Raw genomic sequence first — 24,955 nt, 5'->3', positions numbered from 1 at the left:
ATGTGCATTCCTGGCAGTGTCACTGGAAAGCAGTCAGGAGCAAAATCCCTGTTTGATGTTTCTTTGCTTAACCAGGCATGCTGACCCCCCTACCACCACTCTAGCTCAGATCAACTAATTCAGCACCAACAAAACATCAAACCTAGCATCTTTTCAGTCTATATGGCTCAGCTAGTCGCTGGATAATGTTCCTGCGCCATGGGAGGATGCCACTGTATTTGACCAACGCCATTGAAACAACAACTTATGTAGCACCTTTAATGTAGTGAAGAACCTTGGGACATTTCACATGGTGAAGGTTAGATTTAAGTAGGAGCCAGGTGAAGATTTAGAAGTGGTAGCTGAAGGTACGGTTGAAGAGGTCGATGGTTTTGAATATGGAGGGAGAAATAGAAAAGCAGAGTGGGTTTTAGAATTTGGGAGAAGATTATTGAAGCTTCTGTCAGCAATGGTGGAGCAGAGGGAGGGGGAATGCACGTTAGATAAGAGTTAGAAGATTAGAGGGTGCAAGAGCTGGAGGAGGTTCCAGAAGTAGGGTAAAACTTGGAGGGGTTTGTAAACAAGGGTGAGGATTTTGAAATTAACGTGCGCTGGGGAACCAGTGTGAGGTCAGCAATACAAAGGTAATGGGTGAGCAGAACATAGTATAGGAAAGGACGTGGGTAGCAGAGTTCTAGGTGAGTTAAAGTTCATGTAGGGTGGAGCTCAGTAGAACAGTGAGAAGGGCATTGGAGATGATAGTATGTGTGAAGTTTCCAACAGTGGTGAGGTGGGGGTGACAACAGGTCATATTTTGGAAGTCAATGTAGGTGACCTTGGTGATGTACTGGATATGAGGCTTGAATTTTAATTTAGGGTCAACATGGGAAGAGGGCTATTGGTGCCACATGCAAGCCTTGAATTTGCACATTTGTTTGTGTCACATTTCTTGCAAAGCTCAACTTTTTTTCAGTTTGCCAAGTTTCATCGCTTTTCAATAGAGGCAGTAAGTTCCACTGCAGGCGGGCCCTCTTAATAAATCTCTCATATGCGCATGCCACTCCACTTTTTAAGAATGGCGAGAGAGGGAAACCAGGGAATTATAGACCAATTAGCCTAACATCTGTTGTCGGGGAATTGCTAGAGTCTATAATTAAGGATAGGGTGACTGAACACCTCAAATTTTCAGTTGATCAGAGAGAGCCAGCATGGATTTGTGAAAGGTAGGTCATGCCTGACAAACCTGATTGAATTTCTTGAAGAGGTGACTAAAGTAGTGGACAGGGGAATGTCTATGGATGTTATTTATATGGACTTCCAGAAGGCATTTGATAAAGTCTCACATAAGCGACTGTTAACTAAGGTAGAAGCCCATGGAATTGAGGGCAAATTATTGACCTGGATAGGAAAGTGGCTGAGCAGCAGGAGACAGAGAGTAGGGATAATGGGCAGGTACTCAACTTGGCAGGATGTGACTAGTGGTGTCCCGCAGGGACCTGTGTTGGGGCCTCAACTATTCACAATATTTATTAACGACTTAGATGACGGCATAGAAAGTCATATATCCGAATTTGCCGATGCCACAAAGATAGGCGGCATTGTAGGCAGTGTAGATAAAAGCATAAAATTACAAAGGGATATTGTTGGATTAAATGAATAGACAAAACTGTGGCAAATGGATTTCAGTGTAAGCAAATGTGAGGTCATCCACTTTGGACCTAAAGAGGTAAAAAGCTAAAAACAGTGGAGGTCCAAAGAGACTTGGGGGTCTAGGTACATAGATCATTAAAATGTCATGAACAGGTACAGAAAATAATCAAAAAGGCTAATGGAATGCTGGCCTTTATATCTAGAGTTCTAGAATACAAGGGGGTAGAAGTTATGCTGCAGCTGTACAAAACCCTGGTTAGACCACACCTGGAACACTGGGAGCAGTTCTGGGCACCACACCTTAGGAAGGATATATTGGCCTTGGAGGGAGTGCAGCGTAGGTTTACCAGAATGACACCCTGACTTCAAAGGTTAAGTTATGAGGAGAGATTACACAAACTAGGGTTGTATTCCCTAGAATTTAGAAAGTTAAGGGGTGATCTGATCGAAGTTTTCAGGATATTAAGGGGAACAGATAGGGTAGATAGAGAGAAACTGTTTCTGCTGGTTGGGGAGTCTAGGACTAGGGGGCATAGTCTAAAAATTAGAGCCAGACCTTTCAGGAGTGAAATTAGGAAACACTTCTACACACAAAGGGTAGCAGAAGTCTGGAACTCTCTTCCGCAAACAGCAATTGATGCTAGATCAATTGTTAATTCTAAATCTGAGATTGACAGCTTTTTGTTAACCAAAGTTATTAAGGGATATGTGGCAAAGGCGGGTAGATGGAGTTAGATTGCTGATCAGCCATGATCTCATTAAATGGTGGAACAGGCTCGAGGGTCTGAATGGCCTGCTCCTGTTCCTATGTTCCTATTTTTAAGTTATTATCTGTGTTTCTAAGGTTCTTCCCTTCATCTGTCACTCTATAACAAGTTGCTGAAGGATCAAGGTGACTTGGCCATGATATTTCTATCTGTAGCCTACTGCTCATCATCTCCTTAAGGTGGTGTAGTCTGAGGTCAGGGAGTTAGCATGTGAGAAATTGAAGACATAGCACATTATTACACCATCATTCTGCAGCACTGGACCCAAACATCTTTTTCTCCTTGTCGTGATCTGGTCGGCCCTTGCTGGCTAATCAGTGAGGCTGAATAATCTTTGAAAACTATGCAGGAGTCCCAGTGAGAGTATAGTGTAGTTGGAGAGGGAGGGCATCCATAAAGAAAATAACATAAATTTAAACGGAATGCAATAAGTCTAATTCCCTTTTTATTTATACATTCTGCCAGGTACTCAAAATTACGGTGGCCAAAGTGTCTTCAGTGTCTCTCCTATTAATGGTTCCATAGAAGCAATGCAGACTCAAGAATTTGAAGTCACTTTCAGTCCTGACCATGAAAGTCTGTATTACTCAGATGGCATGCAAGTGGAACTGTTCAACAAGGTAACTGGAAACCTCCTATCCCAACACCTGTATAAGGGCAAATTTGCTTTTTACAATTACCTTTACAGTGTCTATGGTTACTGACATAATAATACTCACTACGCACATGGTTTGAGCATAAAGCAAGGCTTTAATCAACTTGTTTCAGAACAGGGAGGTCTAGTTGTACTTCACTAGTTCCTGTCTTACAAAATGTCCCTGGAAAGCTGGGGCTGACGCCCGAGTATTTATACTCCTTGGACGGTGCCACCAGCTGGCCGTCCAGCATTATTTCACGAGTAGTTTCTTGATGAATGATGAGATTTATAACAGTTACATTCTTGCACTGGGTTGCATAGTTCTTGTTTCTACAATAGAAACATTGGCCTGGGCTCCTGCTGGGGCTTTGGTTGCCGTCTATTGACTTGTGCTAGAAAGTGATGTGGACAAACTCAGGTTCCGTTATGATGTCCCACACGCAAATCGATTGAATACGCTTGACAACCAATATCCCTATTGTAAAGCTTCTGTATCATTATTGTGCAGCATCTCCCGTCTTACCTTGTGAGACAACATAAGTTCTTAAACAGAAGAGAAAGTATGGCAATAAGAGGTTCCCATTGTCCTACTTATCTATCATAGGAAATAAATAATTATACAACATTAGTATTTAAAATGCACCCCGAGTTTAAAAACAACATACTTTGTCCTAGCTTGGATTAGTACAAATGTTACAAGGCTTGTTTTGTTGGATGTTTCCATGGCTTGAGAGAGGAACCAAGACATACATTTCAACTAAATGCGCAACGAAAGTAATGGTGTCACAGCCGCTTACTTTTGAAGTTACGAAAATCTAGCAAGTCACAGCAGCTGCTCTAGGGGTATAGCCAGGGTTAGCAGAGGGGAGTCGGGCTGACAATGGAACTGAGTCAAGCAGATTGAAATTGTCATAGAAAGGGATGGTAGACAAGCTGGAGAGTATAAGAAAAAAAGAACCGTTAAAGTATATTACAAAAATATAGCTTAGCATCTCAAGGAGATAGATTGGAAGATTTTTACGTAAATATGTATGTGTATATTATATCATTGTTAGTTATTCATGTGTTCATATTTTTTGAAAGAAACATGCTTAAAAAAGTAAATTTAAAACGGGCTTTGAATTTGTGATGCTCTATCACAATCAAAGACCGACCGGCGCGAGTACCTATGAAAGTATAGGATAATGTTCGTCGCTCAAGATAATCAATGGAAATACAAAAGCAAAATACTGCAGATGCTGGAAATCTGAAATAAAAAGAGAAAATGCTGGAAATACTCAGCAGGTCAGGCAGCATCTGTGGAGAGAGAAACAGAGTTGTCGGAGAGAAGAGCAGAGCTTCTTCAAGATGTGCATTCTTAGAAGAGAAGTGGCAGTGAATTAAACACTAATACAGTTCTGACGAAGGGTCATCGACCTGAAACGTTAACTCTGTTTCTCTCTCCACAGATGCTGCCTGACCTGCTGAGTATTTCCAGCATTTTCTGTTTTTATAATCAATGGAAAGGTTGTTTATTATCCTGGGCACATTATCAAATGCTTACCTAGATATCAAGGCTCATGAAGGCACTCTTGAAAATATAGTGAGTTGGGAAATTACGTATAAAACTGATGTACAATTCTAGAGTAAGAAGGTTTGAATAGACCCAAAAACATAAGTCACCTCATGATTACATGTTCTGTTACAAATGTGGTAATGTTTGCTGCAAAACTGAAATAAAAATGCATTCCAGAGTTCAAATCTCCGAGGGAAGACAGTGACCAGTGACAGTGACCAGTGACAGTGACCAGTGACCAGTGACCAGTGACCAGTGACAGTGGCCAGTGCAGTGGCCAGTGCAGTGACAGTGACCAGTGACAGTGGCCAGTGACCAGTGACAGTGGCCAGTGCAGTGACAGGTGACAGTGACCAGTGCCCGACTCTTTATTTAATCAGCCAGTTCAAAAACTCCCCACAGCAGCAGCAGCACCTTCTGTGTAGGGGAAATTCCTGATTGATTGATTGATTGTCAAATAATCAACCTTTCTCTTGGCAGGTTGCTCATTCGATCCAGCTGAAGGGAGCCGCAAGAGAACATTTAATGTTTGTCGAAGCAGGAGACCCAACGGATGTTCCGGTTGAATCTTTAAGCATCCTACCAAATTATGAGAAAACAGACACGCCAGGTATATATGTAATTGAATATGCTGTAAAGCCATTGCACACAACTGGGAGGAGTCGTCTCTGGTTATTTGCCTTATACCTAAGTCTGTGTTGTCGGTTTCTAACATGCTATATGTTTCCCATGGCAGGTGACTGACAGAATTGTACTTTCTAAATCTGTCCATTCCCAGCAACCTGATGCATTTTTTACTTATAGTCAAATTAGGAAGGGAATAGGGTCATTTCTGTAGCCGTCTACTTGTGGAGTTTGTACCAGTGACTTTCTCTAACTGTTGTCCACAGAAGCTCCTCAGGTGTTGAAATCAGTTCTACTTACTCTAAAAAGCACAAAGTCTGACAACAAATGCACAACAGCTTTGAGAGAACTCCAGGTGGGATGTATCCGATCGACCCACGCTACTGGTAAAAAGGTAACGGTTTTACATTCCTTTGCGGTGTAGCTGTGTACTATAATGCATTCTTAAATAGTTAGAAAGAGTGTGAATGACCCAGCAGTTTGTGGCGGGGAAGAGATAACCCCGTGAGTTGTGAATCACCACAAATTGCTGGACGATTCACCTCGCAAAAACGGGAGTGCGCTGTCAAGCTCCACATGAGTTTCAAGAAATTGCTGCATTTGTGCTGTTAAAACGAATTAAACTCACCGCAGAAAGTTAGGGCTGGTACTTAACCGTGTAAGGACTCTTTTAATGACAGATTTATGTTCCTGCAATGCCACTCAAACTCTCCGACCCAACAAGGAAACAATTGGAACTGTGGAGTCTCATTCCTGCAGGTAGTAAATTGTTCCTAATTTTATTTATTTTTTCTTCTTACTTTTCCTTTCTGTCTCTTTTTTTCTCTCTCTCTTAATCCAATCTTTCTATTTCTCTTTTTTGTATCTAATTTGACTGTAATTCAGCCTATCGTTCCTGTTTCTTTCTCTATTTTTAACTCCCTCCCTAACAGCACTGTGGGAGCACCTTCACCACACGGACTGCAGTGGTTCAAGAAGGCAGCTCACCATCACCTTCTCAAGGGCAACTAGGGATGGGCAATAAATGCTGGCCTCGCCAGCGATGCCCAGATCCCATGAACGAATTTTTTTTTTAAATCTCTTTGGTTATGGAGATAGACTGTTGGCCCCGTCGATCACCAAGGTTCCAGATGCCCCATGGACCTCGCACTTGCAGCAATTGGCGGCGCAAAATTTTTTAGAGCTGAGGGGTGAGGGAAAACAATCAAACAAACGGGGCACACCACGAGATGCCTTGCTCCAGCAAATTCTGGCCCATTGTTTCTGTACAATTACAAGGCTAATGTCTGCCCAGTATAGCATTCAAAGCCTGTATTATTGGGCCAGAATTTGCAGGGGCAGGGCATCTATAAGCATCTGCCGTCAGTTAGACTCGCCCCAGCTCAAAATAATTTCACCCACCAAGTTGCTGAAAGTGCGAGCTGATAACGGCGCAGCGAGGGAAACAGGGCACCTAGAGCCTGAGTGAACAGAGCAAGCAACAGGGTGTCTCCTGAACCAATCAGATTGAAGGATTGGGAAATAAACAGTGGAAGGACTGAGGAGCATGAATTAAAGGAGGTGAATTCCATGTCAAACCAGGTACAGAAAGAGAAATAAAGAGTGGGAAAGAAAGATTGGATTAAGAGAGAGAGAAAAAGAGACAGAATGCAGTGTCTCCATTGGGAGGGGAGCAGTGTAATTACAAGGTGACAAGTTTCCATAGGCAGTTTTCAGTATTAATGTGGGCACTAGAATGGTAAAAGTTGTCAAGAGTGCGCGCAGATGTAAAATAATATTTATATTTATATATATATACATATACGTATGCATGTGAGAGAGAAATATGCAGGCAATACCTTACCCACTGTAGCTGTCCTAAGCCATGCCTGCTAGAAACTCCTGCACCTGTCCAGTGGGGGTGGGGTTGTCGTGTTGCCCAGTTCCCCTGCACTAACCACCCCCCCCCCCCCCGGTCCTTCTCCTGATCCCAGCCATGATCTTATCAGCCTTCTGAGCTCTGAGCAATGGGACCAATCTTTTTTCTAAAAGAAATCTCTTCGGAGGGGTCCAGGCCACGTACCTGGTCTGGAACCCACCGATGGGACCCCCGTACGTGTGAGGGACCAGCATGTCTCCACTCACTTGGTATACCAGCCACCACTGCTCCGGCGAGTCCCTCGCCAGCCTCCGGAGCAGCACACCCAGGTGTCTGCCATTCTCTTGTGGGTATCAGAATCCTCCCACCGGAGTTACGGCAGGAGATTGGGCCATTGCGCTAGCTTTGAAACTCCAGGGCACCCTTAATATAAACATGGGCCAGGAGAAAGACGATGCTGAAATAAGGAAGTGGGTTCAGGCCAATTGCAAGTGTATTAAGCTTATCTAAGACATCAGAGTGTTCTTGGAACATTCTCATTTAAAGAGATGCAAGCCATCATTTAATTTAATCTCCAGAACAAAATTCTGTGTTCCTCCCCATCCCAAGCGTTTCTGGAATCGTAGAATAGTACAGCACAGAAGGAGGCCATTCGGCCCATCGAGTCTGTGCCAGCTCTTTCAAATTGCAATCCAGTTAGTCCCACTCTTCACCCCCCCCTACTAATTTTAATTAATTCCTACATTTAATTAATTGATTAATTTCTGCTAATTGAAAGCTAATTTGTAAAAAGTTATATATTTTCATAATGAAGTCGAGGTATAATAAGATCATACTGTGAGATGAACAAATTCAAGAGTACAATTGCATTAAATATAACCAAACGGACCATCTCCAGTCAAATGGTTTGTAAGAATGGATTAGTACCACAAGATTAGCACGTAACAGTATTGCTCAAGTTCTCATTTACAGCCCAGCTGAAAAAAGGGGTTTCCTGTGATCCTTCTTTAAACTACAATGGTTTGGTGTCATTTTTCTTGTAGAGTGTTGAGTTCACCATTGACAGTCCACCGGCAGTTCATCTGAAAGGATTCTTCATCGATCCCCTCAAAGCCTCGGTGGAAGCTGGCAATACAAAGGTGATTGCTGTGAGCTGGACTCCACCTAGTGGACATGATGTAAGTCAGTGCACGGTGAAACCTGGTAACGCTAATCCGAGGTCTGAGATCAATTTTAGGGTTGAGAAACGAGTTCAGTACTTTTGTGTGCCTTTACTTAGAGCTTTTATTATTACTTCTAAAAATGAATTATAAGTTTAACTAAGGAATGTAGGGTAGTTGGTTAGTTAAAGTACCACTCTGTGTGAAACTGAAGTCTGATATTTAATTGAAACTTGTGGTAATAAGTTGGATAGAGCACAAAATAACAAATAGGTAACTAGGCTTTTATCACAGAGTGCATTCCCCTGGTACTAGCCCAGGGAATTATTTGGAAAATTTACAATGATTACATAGTTAGTTCTGAAAGAAGATGATTTTCTCTATTAATGTAAACTGCTACTGCAAACCATTGCTCACCGCTCTAATATCACGGATTCTAGTGTTTTGAAGCACATTTTGCAACGTCTTTTAAAACAGTGAGAAATTAAAACAAAGAAAAGAAGTAGGCGGGACGGGGCTGAGCAGGCCAAGACTTCACCTAGCTATGGGGAGCGAGCTGATTAAATGAGAGGCTATTTGATACTATAGTTTCATTCCCAGGTCCTTTTCTGTTCACTCATTATATACTTATGTCAGTTATATTTACATGCAATACTTTACATTTGTCAGTGTTAAATTTAATTTGCCTTTTGCCTATTCTGTTACTTGACTGATCTAAATCATTTTTCAAATCTTTAACGGCATCTCTGACCCTGGCCTTGTGGAAACCGGGGTGGGGGGGAGGGAACAGTTAAATTAAGAGCGGCGATTTACTCCTGTGACCCCGCTACCTTCCCACCAGGTCCCAATATTAACCTCTTTTGAGCAGTCAAGCAGGACACCCGCAGGAAGGCAGTGGGGTCCCTCTTTAAATATGCAAATTAGGCCCCGATGCGCCATACCCTGCCATTAAAATCAGGGCCCCTGACTCTACTGCTCCACTTATTTCAGTGTGGTTTTGGCGTCCAGGTCATTTATGTAGATTAGAATCAACAGGGCTCCAAGCACTGACCCTGCAGCACTCAACCCCCCCCCCCCCCCCCCACCAGTTGCTATTACACATGATTCCGAGTGCTCGTTAACCAAATTCTTATCTAGTTCCATAAAACTTGGAACTTTCTCAAAGCTTTTTGAAAGTCCAAGTAAACTATACCATAGAAGGATATTTTTCTTGGGGAATTTCATTGTTACTGTGGCTCCATAAATTTCATACATTTCATAGAATCATAGAATGGTAACAGCACAGAAGGAGGCCATTCGGCCCGTTTAGCCCGTGCCGGCTCTCTGCAGGAGCACTTCAGCCAGTCCCACTCCCGCGCCCTTTACCCGTAGCCCTGCAAATTTCTTTCCTTCAGGTACTTATCTAACTCCCTCGTGAAAGCCATGATTGAATCTGCCTTCACCACCCTTACCATTTCTAAATTATGTTTCTTTAAAAGAAAGCTGCAGGGTATTTTAAAGTTTTGATCTAAAATGTATAACAAGAACATATTCGGGCTATACAGATATTTAAATATAACTTTTTTTTTATTTTGTTTTCAAGCCACATCAAGTAATCTCAGCTACAGTTAAAATGTCTATCAAAGGAGACATCACGGAAAACTACCAAATCGTTCTGACAGGCATGGTTGTCTCAAGTTAAGACGAAGAACTTGGAGGAATTACTGAGAAGGTTTCTTGTATACAAGATGCTCACACTTGGCAGAAAGGCTAAATCTTTTTAAATCATATATTTAAGTTTTAAAAGTTGTCAGTCTGACTAATATTTAACTTTGTTTACTGATTTACAACCTCTGCTAATTGCATATATTGGCATTCTCCTGTGAAAAGAAGCTTCTGTAAGTAAAGTTTTTCTAATCTAAATGTACTCGGGAGTATATGTTCACGTTGAGTTATTTGTCTCCTTTTCTAACTTACTGCAATCTGTTCATTCTTACAACAGACTATACAGAATATTTTTCTTGTCCTTTTATACTGCTAATGAAAGTATCTGTTACATGGTAGGGCTCTGGGACTTGTATTCCATTGTTCCTCTTTATTGACTGCTTCCTTATCCGGCATCAACCATATATATCCATAATATACAAGACCCCTTGTTAGTTTGGGACTCATATGTGCACTTGTGACAAAGTTATTTGTACACCTATTGGTCAAAACTGACTGAGGATCAGAATTAGTTTTGTAATTCACCTTAACTATTTGTTTTATATATATGTATGTATGTATAATATTACCAGATCTCCCATGGTATTGGTGAGTCTGCGAGGGGAGGGGGCGCGCATGGGCCAACAGCAGCCCAAAGTTTCACATTCGGAGAAGTAAAGCAATTTTATCTCGCCTTTTCATAGATTCATAGAATCATAGAAATTTACGGCACAGGAGGAGGCCTTTCGGCCCATCATGTCTGTGCCGACCGAGAAAGAGCTATCCCAGCCTAATCCCACTTTCCAGCTCTTGGCCCGTAGCCCCGTAGGTTACACCACTTTTGGGTGGCAGCCTCCAGCAGTACCCTTAAGGGCCGATCGTTTGGCTACTGTGTGCCTGAGAAAACTGACCGCAGCATTCCCGGCGCACACTGTGATCAGTCGCAATCCAGTTTCACAAACGAGCCTGGACGGGCGTCAGACCACCATTTGCATAATCAGTGAGCCTAACACCAGTTTCAGGTGCGCGCTCTGGACAACTACAGGGCACCCTAGCCTGTATGGCGTGCGATGTACTTCTAGTGCAGACTGAGCGCACGCACACCATATTGGGCCTTGCACAATTTCTGGGCTGTGGTCTTTTAGAAGGAAGTAGACCTGTTGTGCCATTCATTGCAGTGGATGAGATGATGTGATTTATGGGAACAGGTTATTTGGTTTGTAAGGATTAGAGAGGCGTGCAGAAGCAATTAAGTACATTTGGGAAGTAAGTTTCCGGAGTCGTGAGTATTGGTCAGGTAAGTATTGAGAGATTGTTGGTGTATTTTCTAATTGAGGCGTGGTACTGAAGAATGGTGAGTAGTTGGATTAAGTAATCGGGTTCAGATTATTTTGGCGGATTGCAGTCGCGATGAGTTGGGACATACAGAGCGCGATACCCAGATTTTGGGTTGATGTGTGAAGCAAAAAAGATAGTTTCAAATGGGAATTGAAAAGAAGAAGTGATGATGGGGAATAGGGCTTCGGGGGAAATTAACTAGGGAACAGGGGTTTCTGTCCAGCATTACACTTTGCTTCATGCATTCGCTGCTTTTGCTGGGTAATGTTTTTATCTGGGAATTGGATAAAACTTGAAAGGGAAAGATTTGCAGGGCTATGGGGAAAGGGCAGGGTAATGAGGCTGATTGGAGAGCTCTTTCAAACAGCCGGCACAAGCACGATGGGCCCAGTGGCCTCATAGAAACATAGAAGATAGGAGCAGGAGTAGGCCATTCGGCCCCTCGAGCCTGCTCCGCCATTCAATGTGATCATGGCTGATCATCCAAGTTCAGTACCCGGTCCCTGCTTTCTCCCCATATCCCTTGATCCCTTTAGCCTTAAGAAATATACCCAACTCCTTCTTGAATATATTTAATGTATTGGCCTCTACTGCTTTCTGTGGTAGAGAATTCCACAGGTTCACCACTCTCTGGGTGAAGAAATTCCTCCTCATTTCTGTCCTAAAAGGCTTACCCCTTATCCTTAGACTGTGACCCCTGGCTCTGGACTCCCTGACCATTGGGAACATCCTTCCTGCATCTAGTCTGTCCAGTCCTGCCAGAATTTTATACGTTTCAATGAGATCCCCTCTCATTCTTCTAAACTCCAGCGAGTACAAGCCCAATCGTCCCAATCTCTCCTCATACGTCATTCCTACCATCCCAGGTATCAGCCTGGTGAATCTTTGCTGCACTCCCTCCATGGCAAGAATATCCTTCCTCAGATAAGGTGACCAAAACTGCATACAATACTCAAGGTGTGGTCTCACCAAGGCCCTGTACAACTGCAGCAAGACATCCTTGTTCCTGTACTCAAACCCTCTCGCTATGAAGGCCAACATACCATTTGCCTTCTTAACCGCCTGCTGCACCTGCATGCTTACCTTTAGCGACTGGTGCACAAGGAAACCCAGGCCTTGTTGCACTTCCCCTTCTCCCAATCTATTGCCATTCAGATAATAATCTGCCTTCCTGTTTTTGCCACCAAAGTGGATAACCTCACATTTATCCACGTTATATTGCATCTGCCATGCTTCTGCCCAATCACCCAAACTGTCCAAATCAAATCAAATCAAATCAAATCAACTTTTATTGTCATTGTTAGTGCACAAGTGCAGTACAACGAAATGTAGGCTTGCGGCTCCCGAGAGTGTACAATTTGGATTAGGACACTTAAACATTCAACATACATTTATACATTTGGCTTGCAGTATATTAGCATAAATATGACCATAATAAAGTGCAATGGCAGATGTGCAGGCTTTAGTGTTTATTTGTGGAGTTCAGTAGGATGACAGCCCTGGGAAAGAAGCTGTTCCTAAATCTGGTCGTACGGGTGCGAATGCATCTGTAGCGTCTTCCAGATGGTAGGAGGGCGAACAGACTGTGGCTGGGGTGGGTAGGGTCTTTGATGATGGACCGTGCCCTCCGTAGGCAGCGTTTCTGATATATATGCTCTATGGTCGGTAGCCGGGTGCCGGTAATGCGTTGGGCAGTCTTGTAGTTTCTCGTCATCCTCCTCACAGCACACACGCCCACCCAGCCCTTGTCTCGATCATTAATATATATTGTGAATAGCTGGGGTCCAAGGACCGATCCCTGCGGTACCCCACTAGTCACTGCCTGCCACTCGGAAAAAGAGCCGTTTATTCCAACTCTTTGCTTTCTGTCTGCCAACCAGTTCTCTATCCAAGTCAATACCTTGCCTCCAATCCCATGTGCCTTAACTTTACATGCTAATCTCTTATGTGGGACCTTATCGAAAGCCTTCTGAAAGTCCAAATACACCACATCCACTGGTTCTCCCTTATCTATTTTACTAGTTACAGCCTCAAAAAATTCCAGTAGATTAGTCAAGCACGATTTACCTTTTGTAAATCCATGTTGACTTTGTCCGATCCTGTCACTGTTTTCCAAGTGCTCTGCTATTACATCTTTTATAATGGACTCTAGCATTTTCCCCACTACCGATGTCAGGCTTCTTCTGTGCTGTATCATTCTATGATTCTGTCAGTTTTTTCTGCTACTACTTTTCATTATTCTTGGTGGCTGCTATCATTAAATAGCATCACACACAGTGGTGAGGACGCTACGATACCCGAGATCCTTTGTCTACACCGCTCACTGCCCCAAGGCCCAGGTTTACAGGCCCCTCACACGTACGTCGACATGCTGGAGGAGACCTGTCTTTGCTACTTTTGCTTCACAAGGCAGGCTGTCACAGAATTGTAACATCTGCTGCAGGGTGACCTGCAGACAACATTTGGAACAGAGAATGGCTCTATCCGTAGAAGCCAAACGTAGCACAGCACGAAGCTTCAAGCTCCCTGATCTTCCCAAGCCACCACAGAGAACATCTGCTAAATCAGGAAGTCTGCAGTGCACGCCTGTAGCTCGCAAATGACAAACACTGTTTGCAAAGGCCAACAGCCTCATCGCTTTCCCTGTGGAAAGGAGGCATAGGAGCAGAGCGTTCAGAGTGACGGAGTTCCCGGGCGTGCACGGCATCATAGGTGACACCCATGTGAACATCAGGTCTCTTCATCAACCCCATGAACAGAGAGGTTTCCACTCAATTTAATGTTCAGGTGGTATCTGACTGTATGCTTGTCAATGGCCAGTATCCAAGAAGCAGCAAGGTGCAGCTCATCTCACTCTTTATCTCACGCTGTGGTTGTGGCTCAGTGGGCAGCACTCTCACCTCTGAGTCAGAAGGTTGTGGGTTCAAGTCTCACTCCAGAGACTTGAGCACATAAAGCTAGGCTGACACTCCAGTGCAGTGCTGAGGGAGTGCTGCACTGTCAGTCGTGCCGTCTTTTGGATGAGACGTTAAACCGAGGCCCCGTCTGCTCTCTCGGGTGGACATAAAATACCCCATGGCACTATTTCAAAGAAGAGCAGGGGAGTTATCCCCGGTGTCCTGGCCAATATTTATCCCTCAATTCACATAACAAAAACAGATTATCTGATCATTATCACATTGCTGTTTGTGGGAGCTTGATGTGCGCAAATTGGCTGCTGCATTTCCCACATTACAACAGTGACTACACTTCAAAAGTACTTCATTGGCTGTAAAGCGCTTTGAGACGTCCAGTGGTCGTGAAAGGCGCTGGAGAAATGCAAGTCTTTTTGTGTCTTTCGTGCAGAGGCAGGCACTAACCAGATCATTCTGGTTAGAGAGCTGCATGTCAGTCATGTGCTCTATTGCATACACAACTATATCAAGCTTCCCTGATGAACTGTTGCTCCTGCAAGCTTGTAATCAAAAGCCAAAACATGAGGGGAGGGCCAAATTATACCTGAATGCTATATTCGCCTTAAAGGTGAGGGATATGAATGTGGGGCCATAAATAAAAGACAGTCACTAATAAATCCAGTGGGGAATTGAGAAGAAACTTCTTTACCCAGAGAGTGGTGAGAATGTGGAACTCGCTACCACAGGGAGTGGTTGAGGCGAATAGTATCGATGCATTTAAGGGGAAGCTGGATAAGTACATGAGGGAGAAGGGAATAGAAGGATATGCTGATAGGGTGAGATGAAGTAGGGGTGGGAGGAGGCTCATGTGGAGCATGGACTGGTTGGGCCGAAAGGCCTGTTTCTGTGCTGTAAATTCTGTGGAATTCTCTGCAGCGGTCTACAGCGTGCGCATTATTTGAACAAAAAGAAACACTGATCGAGTGTCAATTTAGGAAATGAAGCCTAATCTCCACATCAGCTGCTGAGTCCACTGAAAAGCTCCCAACGGCAGAGGAGCACCTCCGGATGGAACCTGAATATGTCTCCTGTTCCTCAGCCACCATCTCCATCTGCAAGAAAAGTGTGTCTTTCAGCCTTGGCATAGTGAGCGTGTATAAAAAGGGCAATGATTATGTACAATGCTTTAAGTGGTACCTCCCAGAGGGTGCAGGAGGTGCTAACTTAGGCTTGTGCCATGCTTGGCAGGCCCCACAAAAACCGTGTGCAAGTATGAGGAGCACACCTCCCTCCTGAGCCCAGCAAACCTCTTCCTCAGTTGCAGCCAGTTCCGAGGCATTGACTGGGCTGGCAACCTCCTCCCATGCAGCTTGCACCTGTGCTCTTACAGCAGGTCGGCCTTCAGCCCCAAATAGGATCGCCCTCCTTTAGTGACCCGCCTGCAAAAGGATTTACCAACTGTTCAGCATGAAAGGAAGCACATGTCCCTGCCATGTCACACCATGAGCAATTAGTCCTTTTACCCCCACCACCTCAACTTACCCGTTAATGGAGAGCCGCAGCCCCCGAACAGCCGCTGCTCAATGGATTTTATGCTCGCCAGCCAAGTGTGCGACAAGCCAAGCTCTCTAGGCAAGCTTTTCATGTGCCAGTAGCCATTTTAAATTAGGGGGAGGACCCTGGTTCCAGAGTTCAGTGTAGCTCACCCTGTGTGTTGCTGGCCATCACGAGCCTGCGCCATTTACCAGCCGAGTGCTATTTTTGAAATTTTTTTGAAATTCAGGGCTTAAATATTTATCTTCCAGGAACTTACATTACTGTCTCTAGGCAGTGAGCTGATGAGAGACTCCTTTCCAAATGATTTCACTGGAGATGTGCACCCATTCCTTACTCCCCTTCCCCACCCCAGCATTCACATGGATGGGAAAATCCACCGTGAGTGAATAGCAGGAAGGGCCCATGTCCAGTTCCTGTTACGTGTTGGAGGTGGTCTTAGCTGAGAGTGGCGGTAAGAGTGCTACAGTTGGCCTCAGTTCGTGGAAACAGTGAAAAAACATTAACTTTCAAATGTTTTATGGGGTTTTTTGAGGGACGGTTTTCTTCGCCTTTGTGCCCAGAGAATGCCCAGTTCAAGGACGCAAAGCAGATGTAAAAGGGAGGGTCTCCAGTTCCACCATCTTTGTGTTGCCCAGGGATTTACAAGGTTCCCCCAAGAAAGTGTGAGCTTTGACTCAGAGTGTCAGCCAGGCATTGTAACACAAGGGGGCATCACAGCCAAGCCATAATGTCCTCGACTGATGGCCACACACGTATCCTTTCAGCAGCAGTCACTGGATAGCGATCAGGAGCAGGAACCCTCTTGCAGGTACTGAGGCCAACTGTAGCACTCCTACTATAACTCTCAGCTATGATCACCTCCAGCACGTAACAGGAACTGGGCAATGGGCCCTTCCTGCTATAGAAACATAGAAGATAGGAGCAGGAGTAGGCCATTCGGCCCCTCGAGCCTGCTCCACCATTCCATGAGATCATGGCTGATCATCCAAACTCAGTACCCTGTCCCTGCCTTCTCCCCATATCCCTTGATCCCTTTAGCCTTAAGAAATATATCTAACTCTTTCTTGAATATATTTAATGAATTGGCCTCTACGGCCTTCTGTGGTAGAGAATTCCACAGGTTCACCACTCTCTGGGTGAAGAAATTCCCCCTCATCTCTGTCCTAAATGGCTTACCCCTTATCCTTAGACTGGTTTTGGACTCCCCGACCATCGGGAACATCCTTCCCGCATCTAGTCTGTCTAGTCCTTTTAGAATTTTATAAGTTTCAGTCATCGATACCATATGGTGGATTTTCCCATTGATTGAGCTTGGGAAACGCTGAGTGACTAGGCGCAGCGAAGAGGAAAAAGGAGGAGCAGAGTCCTGTTATGTCGGGTCTTCCCTGCTGTGCTACGCAGAGATTTCCTGGGATCCCTCAGTCGTACTGAGCCTTGGCCTGGAGTAGGTACAAGCCCAGCATAACCATTCAAATGCGACAGGCGAGGTCATTCTCGGATGTCCCACCTCAGTTTCTGGCTCATCCCATCATTGGCTGCCCAGAAGGAGGGGCGCCCGAAGAAGCCAGGCATTGGAACTTGCACCAGGACCCCAGGGAACGGAGCATCTGTCAGGGTTCTAGAGGCTGCCAGAAGATAAATAAAGGCAGGTAAATCTTTGTTTTTTTTATTATTTCCCTTCCTCCCTCCCCCCGCCCCCCCCCCATCCTTGTAATTCTATCAATGATTCTCATTTAAAGAGTGAAGAAGGTAATGAGTAGGTAATATATCTCTTTCCTGGCACCATAATAATTTATTGCCTTATTGTATTCAATTATAAAGATCTGATTTCCTCAACAAGATAAATTATTAAATTTAATTGTACTTTGTACTCTGATCATTTATCTCATTGCTGTTTGTGGGAGCTTACTGTGCACAAATTGGCTGCCGCTTTTCCTACAACAGCGACCACACTTCAAAAGTATTTAATTGGCTGTAAAGTGCTTTGGGTTCTTTCCCTCACTTACTCTTGCAATCTGTGTCGCAGGATTTTTTCTTTAATTGTAAAACATTAAAATAAAGCGAGATTAAATATCACGTGTTGGATGATTTAAAGATTTTGTGACCTCTGCACGAGAGCTCGTTGGGAAAACAACTCCACAAGCAATGGTGTAAATTTCCACTGGCTAAGGTTCTGCGTTCCTTTACCTTCCTGCTGCTCGTTGTTTTAACTTGCGTTCCCTCAGGTAACATTGTCCCTAGATAAGCGATCTAATTCAGATTCCAGTCAGAGCTCATGTGACCATAGTCTGACTAATTTCCCAGCTGACTCAACTGGGAATTTTACACGGCTATACTGTAACCTAAGGTGGGTCTCAGTTTTTAAAACCAGGCGGCCGGCTAGCAAGCAAGCAACCCGCACAAGCGCTGCACTCTGTATAGAGCAGACCAAGGTTTAACGTGAATTCACTGATTCAAGCATATCTCTTAATCATTTAAAACCTTCCATCTGCCCTTGCAGTTCCACATTCTTATCTTCAGAATCCAGGGAGTGAAGAGGAAAGCAAAAAAAGGAGTAAATTGCATGCGGACTTTAAACCTTGCATTCATTGTACTGGATGTGCTGCTGTTTTAAGATGACACATCTCATTTTGTTTCAATAGAACACACCTACATGTTGTAACTGAGACTTAATTTGAATGAAGCCCCCAATTAAGTGCTAGACATTGAGGAATAACATTTAATTGGTGAGTTTTGTTTTAATCGATTTCCAACTGTTTAATATATAATGCCATAATGCAGGTAGCACTGAGCGTAGAGCTACCCAAGGTAAGAGATTGAAGCTGATCTGTGTGACGTAAGAAAACTACTAGGCACTTGGTCTGAGAATTAAACAAAGCTTTAATCAACTGTTTTTCAACATGGAGATCTAGTTGTGTCCTTCACTAGTTCCTGTTAAGGAATGTCCTGAGCAAGCTGGGCCCATGCCCGAGTATTTATACTCTCCCTGGACAGCGCCACCAGCAGGCCGCCCAGTATTATTTCATAGGTCTTTCTACATGACTGACAAGATTCATGTCACTGTGTGCCTTTAAAGAATTCAAAAGGAACAAGATTTACTCGTGAATATCTGAATGTTGCCCAGTTTGAGTGATTTAGGGGTTAAATGACCCTGCATCATTGAAAGGTGACGGGAAGCGACCTGTCCATCATAGGTTTCCTGGCTGTGATGGAGAGAGTTAAATGTAGCTGACACCATAACAGTAAAGACTCCACACAACACAGAACATAATTCACACGCCCAGGCAGGTTATTATGATCGGTGGACCGGGTGGTCAATCTTATGCACTGTTGTAAATAATTTTTGCTACTTGACAACATGTCAACTTGGCTCAGTGTGCCAAGCTTGGCATAATGGGTAGCGCACTGACCTTTGAGGCAGTGATTTTACGTCTCGCTTCAGGGCCTGAGCATATGCTCTCGGCTAACACTCCCGTGCAGCACTGTCAGGGGTGCTCTCCTTTCGATGAGATATTAAACAGAGTCACCACCTGCCTGTTCCGCTGATTCGACTGGATTTTGTACCTTGCATATAGCATCTAATCAAGTCTCTCAGAAATGTCCTAAAGTGCATCACCTACAATTATGTACTTTGAAATGCAGTCACTGTTGCTCTGTTAGTGAATGTGACGGGCATTTTGTCTGCTGCAACATCCTACAAACAGCAATGGGTTGATTGACCATTTTAGGTGGTGTTAGTTGAGCAAGGAATGCCGGCCTAGCCACTGAGAGATCTCCCTGTTCTTCGAAACGTGTCCGGGTTTTTTAAAAGAAAAGAAAAAAAGAAAGACTTGCATTTCTATAGCGCCTTTCACCACGACCACCGGACGTCCCAAAGCACTTTTTTAAAATATTCGTTTATGGGATGTAGGCGTCGCTGGCGAGGCCGGCATTTATTGCCCATCCCTAACTGCCCTTCAGAAGGTGGTGGCGAGCCGTCTTCTTGAACCGCTGCAGTCCGTGTGGTGAAGGTGCTCCCACAGTGCTGTTAGGGAGGGAGTTCCAGGATTTTGACCCAGCGACGATGAAGCTTTACAGCCAATGAAGCACTTTTTTGAAGTGTAGCTACTGTTGTAATGTAGGAAACGTGGCAGCCAATTTGCGCACAGCAAGATCCCACAAACAGCAGTGTGATCATGACCAGATAAAACCCAGAAGAAGCTGCCAGCAAATGTCTTTTTTCATCTTGTCCTACTGCAGCCACTGAGACGCTTTCAAAGCAACTCCCAGCATTAATTTCACATTGTCTTGTTAAATGACATTGGGCTTTGCGGCAGCACTGGCGCTCACTGAGGTGGTACGAAAGTTGCTGTCAACAGAGACACATTACAGATCCCCTCTTCTTTAAAGATCTTCCTGTTTCGTTGAACTCTTGGAAATACAGCTGGTTTATCTGTGACGTCAGCGACACCGATTTGTCTGCCTCTCAGTAACATTTCCACTGGCCTCACCATACAACAAAAAAAACAAACTTACAACAAAAATGATAATCTAAACATAAAAAAATCTCAATGGAATAACAGCTGCCTCTTTAACAGTTGCTCTCCACGTGCAGTTTACCTTCACTGCCTGGTGCAAATAGATGGCAGCAATGCAAAATGCTACTTGATGATGCCAAAAGAACATAAGAACATAATGATTAGGAGCAGGAGTCGGCCACACGGCCCCTCGAGCCCGCTCCGCCACGCGGCCCCTCGAGCCCGCTCCGCCACACGGCCCCTCGAGCCCGCTCCGCCACACGGCCCCTCGAGCCCGCTCCGCCACACGGCCCCTCGAGCCCGCTCCGCCACACGGCCCCTCGAGCCCGCTCCGCCACACGGCCCCTCGGGCCCGCTCCGCCACACGGCCCCTCGGTCCCGCTCCGCCACACGGCCCCTCGGTCCCGCTCCGCCACACGGCCCCTCGGGCCCGCTCCGCCACACGGCCCTCGAGCCCGCTCCGCCACACGGCCCCTCGAGCCCGCTCCGCCACACGGCCCCTCGAGCCCGCTCCGCCACACGGCCCCTCGAGCCCGCTCCGCCACACGGCCCCTCGAGCCCGCTCCGCCACACGGCCCCTCGAGCCCGCTCCATCATTCAATAAGATCATGGCTGATCTTCGATCTCAACTCCACTCTCCCGCCTGATCCCCATATCCCTTGAGTCCCTTAAAGTTCAAAAGTCTATCAATCTCAGCCTTGAATATACTCCACGACTGAGCATTCACAGCCCTCTGAAGCAGAGAATTCCAAAGATTCACAGCCCTCTGAGTGAAGAAATTTCTCCTCATCTCAGTCTGAAAGGGCCGACCCCTTATCCTGAGACTGTGACCCCTAGTTCTAGACACTCCAGCCAGGGGAAACATCCTCTCAACATCTACCCTATCAATCTCCCTCAGGATATTATAACTTTCAAACCCCTCATTTCCACGCATTACCTGATTGTAAAATTGCGAGGGGGTGGGTTGCAGCAGAAACTGGGTGAGATTGCGGACTGCATTGTTTCCCCAATCCCTACACACCCAAACCTCACTGCAAGCCCACAGACCAGAAATTTGGCCCTAAATATATTTTCGCTGGGTCTGCATTGTGTCGGGTATGTGAATGTTTTTGAATGGATGCTAATGTTTTCCCCTGGGGGCCATGGTACAGCCCTATCAGCTGAATCTCATTCTCGTGCTTTTGTTACAGAAAGCCTAGTAATTCTCCTGGTACTTTTCCTTTCCTGTAGCTTGTCTTATGACTGCATGCTTTGTTTTGCCCATAGGCACTGAAGCAGTTGTGTTGAGAGTCCATAAATTATGTGGATTATATATAAGAAAGAAAGACTTGCATTTATATAGCGCCTTTCACTACCTCAGGACGTCCCAAAGCACTGTACAACCAGTGAAGTATTTTTGAAGTTTGGTCACTGTTGTAATGTAGGAAGCGTATACATAACGTCAATTAACTTTCTTGCAAACCTAGTCATGTAAACCCTGTCAACCAACTAGTGTTCCCATCGCTATAGGAATTCCTGTATTTTATAGGGTATTGAGCCTGAATTTCACATGCAGAATAAAACATTCTGCAGGACTCTTGAATTTGCCTTCACGAATGCATTCATTCTCTCAGTGAAAGTTAGGAAATGTCACTCAAGCCAAAGCAGGGCTATCCCAGCCTCTTTACTGTCTCTAATTGGACTAACCCCATAATGGGGCAAATCGGCAGGGAAGGACAGAGATGCGAGAAAGGATTTGGTTATTGGGCAATCAAAGCATATAGTAAAGGAGAAGAATCAAAAATAGAAATGTGGAATAAACTAGCAGCAAACAATTCGCCTGGGCTCCAGGAATTCAGAGGCTAAGGGGAAGCAAAGGTATAGAATGAAAAGAGAGAGAGAACTTCTGACAGCAACTTGAACATCCATAGAGGAAGTAAAAACTGCCCGTGGGGCCTCTGTCGCAAGGACATCTGCTGCTACAGAGGGTGGGGTGGGGAGGTGTGGGTGGGGAGGGGGTGGGGTGGGTGTGGGTGTGGAGGGGGTGGGGTGGGTGGGGAGGTGTGGGTGTGGAGGGGGTGGGGTGGGTGGGGAGGAGTGGGTGGGGAGGGGGTGGGTGTGGAGGGGGTGGGGTGGGTGTGGAGGGGGTGGGGTGGGGAGGTGGGGGGTGGGGAGGTGGGGGAGGGGGGAGGGTGTGGGGGGCGTGTAGAGAGTGGGGTGGTCCCCTGGCATCCCCTCCCCTTCCCTCCCCTCCCCTCCCCTTCCCCACCCACCATGAGCAACCAATCTCCACTGGAAGTACTGGCCTGCCCTATCAGGTGGGTGTCTGAGATGCACCTCTTGAGGCACCGATGTCAGGCGACAGTATTTAATGGGGTGACCCTCCCCCACATTCTCCAGCAGAATCAGGAGTGAAGGTCACCACAAGGTACACCGCGGCTCTTACACTGGGATGTCAGGCCTGCAGATATTCGGCCCCTATATGTCAACTTTTTGATAGGCTGCCGGGAACCCTCAGTGAAGTTAGTGTAGCGGGCAGTTATAATGCCTTGCCTTTCACACAGTGGATACACCTTGCCCTCTTGTATCGTACTTTTCCATTGTTGGTTTACATCATGTGTCACATCCAAACATACTGAAACGAGCCTTAATTACATCCATTTAGCATGTTTGTGGCTTAATAAGTCCACAAAAACTGCTGTTACGGACTTTTCATAAATAGTCATGAGTTTAATGGGCACTACAGTACTTTCCCCCAAGTGAGGGAAAAGTACTCGGGAAAATAACTAGGTTCAGTTCAGTCCAGTCCCAGCACAGCAGACATATTTATAATAAACTGCATTTGCTAAGCGATGGAGTTTAGTGCGAGCTGCGTCCGAAGGACTTTATCCTGGTTTAACGTGACAGTAACCCTGCAGGAAATGGTGAACATCATTTTAACAGATTTTTTTAAAATCTCCAATTCTGTAGTTATTTTATCTGTAATGTTTATTAATTTTATAGCAGCATATAATATTTTCTTCCATAAACTTGGCAGCCAGTTTGTTAAATGTCACACATTGTTGTTGAACATTTGATTCCTAAAAAAACAACATAACTTGTATAATTAAAGCGCCTTTAATGTAATAAAACATCCCAAGGCTCTTCACAGGAGCGTTATCAAAATAATTTGACACCGTGCGACATAAGGAGATGCTGGGGCAGAGGACCAAAAGCTTGGTCAGAGAGAGAGGTTTTAAGGAGCATCTTAATGGAGGAACATAAGAAATAGGAGCAGGAGTCGGCCATTCGGTCCCTCGAGCCTGCTCCGCCATTCAATAAGATCATGGCTGATCTTCAACCTCAACTCCACTTTCCCGCCCGATCTCCATATCCCTTGATTCCCTTAATATCCAAAAATCTATCGATCTCGGCCTTGAATATACCCAATGACTGAGCCTCCACAGCCCTCTGGGGCAGAGAATTCCAAAGATTCACCACCCTCTGAGTGAAGAAATTTCTCCTCATCTCAGTCCTAAATGGCCGACCCCTTATCCTGAGACTGTGACCCCTGGTTCTAGACTCCCCAGCCAGGGGAAACATCCTCCCTGCATCTACCCTGTCAAGCCCTGTAAGAATTTTGTATGTTTCAATGAGATCACCTCTCATTCTTCTAAACTCTAGAGAATATAGGCCTAGTCTACTCAATCTCTCCTCATAGGACAATCCCCCATCCCAGGAACCAGTCTGGTGAACCTTCGTTGCACTCCCTCTATGGCAAGTATATCCTTCCTTAGGTAAGGAGACCAAAACTGTACACAATACTCCAGGTGTGGTCTCACAGGGGCCCTATATAATTGCAGTAAGACGTCTTTACTCTTATACTCAAAGAGCAGTAGAGAAGTGGAAAGGTTTAGGGAGGGAATTCCAGAGTTTAGGGCCTTGGCAGCTGAAGGCACGGCCACCAATGATGGATCGATTATAATCAGGGATGCTCAAGAGGCCAGAACTGGAGGAGGGCAGAGTTTTCAGAGGGTTGTAGGGCCGGAGGAGGTTACATAACAACTCTGGATGCCAGGAGGACGCTGGCTTTCCTAACGCCCCCAGTGTTGCTGTGGTGTGAATGATGGCAACTACATCATATTTGCAGCTATTTTGAATATGTCCACCCATATTAGGACAGAGGTGTTCTATGTCTCCCATTAATCCTGCCCAAATATTCCTGTAATAATGTTTCCTTGGTACATTCAGAGGGCCAGGACAGTACTGTTGCACTAATTTATTCTGGCACGTTTTCAGTAAACTCGGTCTAAAATTTACATGATTTATTGTTATTGTTTTCAGAACTAATTTCAGCTTATTAATACATGTGCCTTCAGCCCGTGTGACCCTGAATATCTGAATCACTGCAACCAGCCACTGACTCAAAAAATGTTTTTAATTAAAAATCTATCAACCGTGAAACGTGTTCTAAAATTAATCAGAATGGACCATTTTTAATTCCAAAGTTTCCACAGGAGACTGGACACGCTCACAGATACTCCCGACGCCTGTGCAGCATGTGGACGGAGCGAGTACTGTTTTAAACCTGCTGCCCACACCTTGCTCCCCTGCTGCTCTCTGGCACGACGGCCAGCGGCTCTTCAGCTGCTCTGTCCAGCAGACAGGGAATGGGAAAACCTGACCAGAGCACAATACTGGCCACCTAGAGGACAAATGTAGGAGAGCACATTCCCTGGCCATGAACATCAAGGGATGTCCATTTGCAATTGGTTATA

General features: G+C 45.1%; 1 protein-coding gene across 6 annotated transcripts in view; it reads left to right on the top strand.

Annotated features, from left to right (window-relative positions):
• Nucleotides 1–24,955, top strand: part of cfap74 (cilia and flagella associated protein 74) — a 306,038-nt gene that overhangs the window by 233,053 nt on the left and 48,030 nt on the right. For 3 of the 6 annotated variants that reach the window (XM_085967505.1, XM_085967502.1, XM_085967504.1), the window contains 5 exons: nt 2,862–3,016; nt 5,069–5,198; nt 5,479–5,606; nt 8,114–8,248; nt 9,813–10,136. In XM_085967505.1, the coding sequence (XP_085823631.1) occupies nt 2,862–3,016; nt 5,069–5,198; nt 5,479–5,606; nt 8,114–8,248; nt 9,813–9,911 (647 nt within the window). In that variant the 3' untranslated portion in view covers nt 9,912–10,136. Of the gene's footprint in view, nt 1–2,861; nt 3,017–5,068; nt 5,199–5,478; nt 5,607–5,892; nt 5,972–8,113; nt 8,249–9,812; nt 10,137–24,955 lie in introns of those variants that run through there. The other 3 variants (XR_015073585.1, XM_085967503.1, XM_085967506.1) reach the window with 3 other exon arrangements.

The sequence above is a fragment of the Somniosus microcephalus genome, chromosome 25, assembly GCF_052327205.1.
Source record: "Somniosus microcephalus isolate GS21.2 chromosome 25, FLI_Smic_1.0, whole genome shotgun sequence".
Classification (NCBI taxonomy): domain Eukaryota; kingdom Metazoa; phylum Chordata; class Chondrichthyes; order Squaliformes; family Somniosidae; genus Somniosus; species Somniosus microcephalus.
This window is presented reverse-complemented; position numbering and strand designations above follow the sequence as displayed.